The 6,196-nt window shown below is 47.1% G+C and overlaps 2 protein-coding genes across 2 annotated transcripts in view; one reads left to right on the top strand and one right to left on the bottom strand.

The window, feature by feature from the left end:
• Positions 1 to 6,196, top strand: part of LOC144178302 (proclotting enzyme-like) — a 439,300-nt gene that overhangs the window by 103,129 nt on the left and 329,975 nt on the right. The window lies entirely within an intron of this gene.
• Positions 1,976 to 6,196, bottom strand: part of Phcl-1 (pH-sensitive chloride channel 1) — an 88,389-nt gene continuing 84,168 nt past the window's right edge. Inside the window, exon 9 of the mRNA XM_077706036.1 lies at positions 1,976 to 3,084. Within this exon, the coding sequence (XP_077562162.1) occupies positions 2,701 to 3,084 (384 nt within the window). The 3' untranslated portion in view covers positions 1,976 to 2,700. The remainder of the gene's footprint in view (positions 3,085 to 6,196) is intronic.

Genomic DNA, 6,196 nt, shown 5'->3' with positions numbered 1-6,196 from the left:
TATACAGGTGCGCCTCTATGACACCTGGCATCAAGCGTGTTAGTGTGAACGGTGTCAAACACAGTTCGGTGCAGACTCCCGGGAATTCCGTTTCCTCACTCAACTGAGTGAGGAAAAGGAATTCAAATGGGAAATGATAATTACTACAACATATTTATTACAGAAACCAAATGATGCGATCGACCCCAGGCAAACGCCCCAATGATGTGGTAGCGGATCTCTCAACAGATATACATTTTCCCGTGGGAATCGGGAAAGAAAGCAACCTTCAAGTGACGCAGGAGTTAACGTATACTTGTAATGTAGGCTTTATGCCGTAAAGCATACTATCGCAATAAGAGAGAGAGAAAACAAAACGTTTATTCATACACTCAATGTCCAATTGTTAGTTCTTTGGGTCGAAGACTAGGGGTTCTTCTCCACGATAGTAAGTAGGAGTTGAAGGAGAGCTTTCCATGAATAGGTCATTTTGCCCAGCTTGGAAACCTAGGCTTCCAATGTAAAAATGTCGATTTGTGAGCGCTGAAGTGAAGTGAGGGAACTGGGAAAGCTGCAGTAAAGGTGGGCGTGTGGGAATTAGCTGCCACGCACCTGGAAACAAGGCATTTTGGAGGCCGGCTTCATTTGATGTGAAGTACATTCTTGAAGTAGCGAGTGTGCCTGCGCCTTTCCAAGCGGCCAGAGCGACCCCACAGTGACGCCGCCCTCATGCATGCGGGGTGTTTTTACCATAATAGTTCATGCCAACAATAAATGCATTTTGGGGGAGCACGCGTTATGTTTCGCCGCGTTTTTTCCACAACGAATCTCTATTTCTTAACTGCCTTCATGTTCGATTAATCCGGATGCGATTTTACTAGGAAGAAAGAATAGGTGAAAGGGGAACAAGCTCTAAACTACGCCAGCCATGCTCGAGAATGGGACCTGAGCTCCTTCGGTTTCTATTTCCCTGTCACAGTTGTGCCACCCTTTGAAAAGGTGCCTAGGGATCATGCTGTTGTAGCGGTCCTGGCGCAGTGATTACACCTTGGGGAATGTGGGCTCATGACGTGACTGGGGTATCTAAATCCACCGCCAACGCATAAACTTGATTCTGCACTAAATATTGCGAAACATTCCAACGACGTGATTAGATTTTGGTGGTGGTGGAGTGGGCAAAAAGTATATGCCTCTATAGAAATTAACTTCTTACAGGGTAACTCACAGCTGCCTTCCTATTTTCTGCCTTTCGATATTAAGCCACGCAGAAGTAACTTAGAAAATAGCTTTTTCTGACCGAGTTCCGAAAGTATATTGCGCGCAAAAGCACGAGCGCCCCCACCTGCATTTTATGCTTTCGTAAAACGCCCCAAAACAGAAATCTGTCTTGGCCCAAGAAACTATCCCGGTTGCCTTGCCGGCGGATGAAGCCGCTTCCGCGCAATCTATTTGCAAAAAAGGTTTTATTATTATTTTTTTTTTTGGGGGGGGGGGGGGGGCAGATTTTTAGTAACAACCAAGGCCGTGTATGTTAATCCGAAAAGTATGTTTTATGTTTCACGGGCACCAGCAAGTTCATCAATACATACTTACCACAGCTGTATGTTTAGACGGTGCAGCAAGAGCGGTGATTTACTACATTCGATGACAACTTACAAAAGACAACGGAAGTTTCCCTTGCGATGTTACTAAGTGTAATCTCGTTTCAAAACGCTCGTGAGTTGACACCCTGGTCCTTCGCTTCGGTGGTGTGACACACTACATGAGCTATTGCCGTTCTTAATTTGTATTCGAGTGTAGCCACAATGGAAAGAAAAAATGCTGAATCCGGTGCCTGTATATGTCCTATTGTATCTCATTACATCCTTGTGCGTTAGCGCTGTATCTTTTTTACGCCAGTCGTTAATGGGCGAACTTACCGGTGGTAAGCGTGATGTCCAGTTCGGTCCCCTCGTCAGCTCCGTGCCTTTCCAGGGAAGACAAATGCCACAGCAGGTAACTCGAAAAATTGGTTTATTACATGCCTTTATGCGAGAACGAAATTGCATACAAGAGTGGAAGGTGTCTGCCTACAGGAGGATAAACGCTCTAATTTGAAAATGCCGTAGAGAAATAGTGGCAAGTTCGTGGCGAGCCGGAAAGGCCTCGGAAGAGCCACCTGTGCCGAGCAAAAGCTGGCGCCCTTGCCTCAAACGGACGTTATGCGTTTACTCTTCACGAACCTTGGTGGTACTTATCCACTCGGATGGGCCGGCCGCCGGTTATCTGCAAATGTGCTTTATTTGAACCTTCAAGGTCAAACCCGCAGGGGCTCGCTGTTGGCCAGCCACCCTCAATCGCCGTCGACGAACGCGCCGACGCCACAACAACAGTCTGCGACCGACGTCAAAAACGCAACAGTGTCGGTAAAAAGTCATAGAAAAGATGCGCGCTCTCACAACGGGCGCGGCGGGTAACAAGCGGAGGATACGGGATATGCCGCCACTGACGGGGCAGCACACGTGCCGACACGCGGGGAGGGGAGGGGGGAAACGGGGAAAAAGGGGGAGGAGATTGTCGAAGCGTCCCTGCACAACCTGCAAAGAAAGAAGGCACGGTGCAAGCAGCGGGAAAAGGGCCGCATCACAGACGCACGCTAAGAAGCGAGAACGCAAAGTGCTGCTGCTGCTGCTGCTGCTGTTGCTGGTGGGGGTGTGCGCGGCGGAGTGTGCGAGGAAGAGGCTAGTATTCGATGAGTTTCCAGTTCTCGTCCTCCGCGGGCCCGATCACGGCGTAGGCCAGGAAGAAGCCGAACGTGAAGGCGCCGAACAGGGCGGGGAACACGGTGCGCGAGAAGTAGTCGATGGCCTTGGCGATGCGCGGCTTCGGGGGAAGCTGCCGCGGAAGCAGCTGCGGCCTACGCAGCCAGGCCAGCACTGAGGCCACGGCGCGCAGCCTCTGGCCCCCCGACGGGGGCCGATCGCTGCCGATGCCCAGATCCTCGGTCGCGCTGACGCTGGTGTCTAACCCGGCCAGGCCCGGCGCAGCAGGCCTCAGAAGGCTGTTCTCCTGCTCCGCCGAAAGGCCTCCCGGGCTCGCCCTGTGGTTGCTGCTCGGGTGCTGTTCCTGCATGCACCACCACCGTCACCCCTGAGGCAGACGCGCTTGTCGGCTGCGCCAGCTCAACCAAACACGTCCTCATGCGAGGCCAGAACACTCAATTTGGGGACAAACAGTTAAGTAGTTTTTGTCCCCAATCTATGTCTGCGACCGAGGACAACGCGTCAGCTCAACGGCGTTCAACAGTGAAGCATAGGTGAATGTTCCTCACGCAGGTAACGGCGTGATGAGGAGAACACAAAATCGATGTAGCGAATAATGGAAGGAAGAGGCCAACATGTCTCGACGGTTGGGTGAAGCTAGTGCTTGCAATAGAAACCTGCTTCTTCATCATGCTGGCAGGAGGAAAGCAGTGAACTAATGGTTGTTCTCATGATCAAAGACCACTCGAGTGCAAAAAAGGTAATGCAGGGACAGAAAGAGCGCGACGCTCGACATTTTGATATCGCGGGAGCACACACGGGAAAAACCAATAAAGCTGCTTGATTGCCTGAAAGAGAAGCTGCATCATGTATGGCCGGAAGTAGAAATCGGGCACAAAGTCACTGACTGTTAGGGAACCAATGAAGCCATATGACCTGTGGGTTCATGCGTAAGCTCATTATGTCTAAGCGGTCGGGTGGGTGCCGTTTTATTTTTCTCTGGTCATACTTGGTAAATTAGAAAACAGTTCTAGAATTAAATTAAAAACTCAGTTCTACAATATAGCTTGTTAACCTTATCCGCGGTGGAACTGCGCGCATACAAATCGCCAAACAGCTAATGTGAACTACGGAGAATAACGTGTCTATCAAGGACGCGTCATGCATTTATGGGATACTAGCTATCTGGGTAAAACTTGCAGCTGGAGGAGATGGTTGGGGGCACTCGAGCTCTGTACTAATAAAGTGGATTCTTAAAGAAGCACGTTTGTTGCGATAAGTGAGTAACAAAAAGGCCAAATATTGTAACTATGCACTCATTTTGAACCTAAATAAAGTATGTCGGAACGGCCACACCGACTTGTGCAGAAGCTGTGCATTTTCAAATTCCACGGAGGCTCCTTTTTATTTCTCAATTATTACATCGGCGTTCGAGCCGTGCGTGAGGTTCCTAAACCCATAAAACAACTACAATAAAATATGTATACTTGTAAGAACGGCCATAATTATTATGCATCAATAACGTAATAACTCCAGAGGCTCTAATCAGCAATGGGGCAGACACGGGGATTCAAGATGTAGAAGGTAAATTCATGCGAAGTGGAGTGGATGACAGCCTGCGATCAATAACACACTAAAGTCATGTTGTCGGAGCTCTTCCTAAGGTTCTATAAGAGTTCTAGCCACCCCTAAACGAGAGCGAAGACACGGCAAGCGAACCTTTCTCAGCAGACGGCTTCAGGTTCCGCGCTCTTTGGACCTCTCAGAACCCCGTGATGGGCTGCGGCCGTCTGAGTAGGGCGCTGTCATTGCTGGGCTCGTGGACATGGTTAGGAATACGACGATTGTCTTATCCAGGAACATGGGAAATCGCAAGCGTGTGTAAACAAGAAAGAGGGCACGCCACGAACAAAGGGACTACTTCATGCTTGATGGTAGGATTCTGCGAGCATCGGCTGTGTTACGTGTGCGGTTGGCGCTGATGACTTTCCATTGTTCGGCGACGCTGAAAAATCGCAAGTGATAGCCAGCGTTATAAGTTTTCTTGAAGACTGCAATCTTTTTTTGAGTGCCATCAATGCCATGCACAACGACTTTAGGCAAGAATACGTCCGGTAGAACATAAATATCAGGGCATTTTAATCCAATGAGACCATGTCACATGCACCTCTTTCCCGCGGCTACCCACGCACAGGAACTTTGGCTTCACGTGCTCTTTGACGGCATAGAACGATGATGGAGAAATAACAACGTGAGCCAGCAGTAATGCGAAAATACAGTGGGGAGTTTAAAACGAAACTAAATATTGTGCATTGAGGAAACGTCGACGCAAGAGTAGAAACAATTAAACATATCTTGAGTGACATCGTGCTATGCGTATGAACGGGAAATAATTAGATACTTTTTCATCACTTAGAACAATTTAATTTTAACTTCGAAGGAAACAAGTTCTTTTGCACTTCATACGCTAACAAAACTGTTATTTGGGCTGCTAGTCGCGTTAATGATTATCTAGGTTTGTTGGTTAAACCTTCATCTTCTGTGCTCCTAAGGATTCTAAGGTAATATAAGGAATTGTAAGGAATTCCAAGCGATTCTAAGGGATTCTAGGTATGCTATTGGTGCGCTTTAACTTGTAAGGTAAAGCACATGCCGCCACCGCCAGTGCACATATATCACTGCACGCGTACTTTGTAAAACGCTTGATGTAAATGTTTAAGTGAAATGACTAAATAATAAAACTGTCCTTGGAACTCTTTTCTTAATTTTGTTACTTTTAGACATCATGTTAACTTAATTTCAAGTGTTTTATTAAGTATTTAGGGGTAAGGCAGAACTACTAGAAAGAGTCATAGGCTGTTGAAGAGGAAAGATTAGCTAGATTTGATGTAAGATAAAATAAAGCTCCTTGAAGAAAAGAAATCAAGCTTCCAGCTAATATGAGGTAAGGTCAACTGTTTATAGAAATGTTCTGAAAAAAATTCGTGGTCTTAATCAATGAGGATGAAGATAGTATAGGCGTCCTAAATGACAACCTACCTCTGATCATATAAGAATTAGCACTAAGTTTAGCACCACGAAACACTGTGGTTGAGGCTGGGAATCTCAGAAAACAAAGACCAGGTTAAAAATGCAAGTATGACGCAAGGATAAAGAATTGTCAAAAATGAAACACGCGAAGTTCTTGAATTTCGCCAAAAAATCAACTTACGTGCTGACGTACTGACGTAAGTACGTACTGACGGGGCATTAAATTACGTACGTGATTACGTGATTACGTACGGGTGGGACATTGAAGACTGAGAGGCAAGTTTAGGAACAGCGAATCTGAAGCATGCGATTGGCTGAGCCAGAATGTATGCATGTATGCTGCTAAAGATCAAAATGGAGACTAAGAAAATTGCAAAAGTACGTGAAAAATCTCAAGCGCATTTGCACGCTGCCAACTCAAGGTCACAGGACATTCTTGACAGGAC

Source organism: Haemaphysalis longicornis, unplaced genomic scaffold (genome assembly GCF_048455015.1).
Source record: "Haemaphysalis longicornis isolate Haplotype H1 unplaced genomic scaffold, Haemaphysalis longicornis Haplotype H1 scaffold_4, whole genome shotgun sequence".
NCBI lineage: Eukaryota > Metazoa > Arthropoda > Arachnida > Ixodida > Ixodidae > Haemaphysalis > Haemaphysalis longicornis.
The sequence above is the reverse complement of the archived record's forward strand: the minus strand, read 5'-3'. Positions and strand labels throughout refer to the sequence as shown.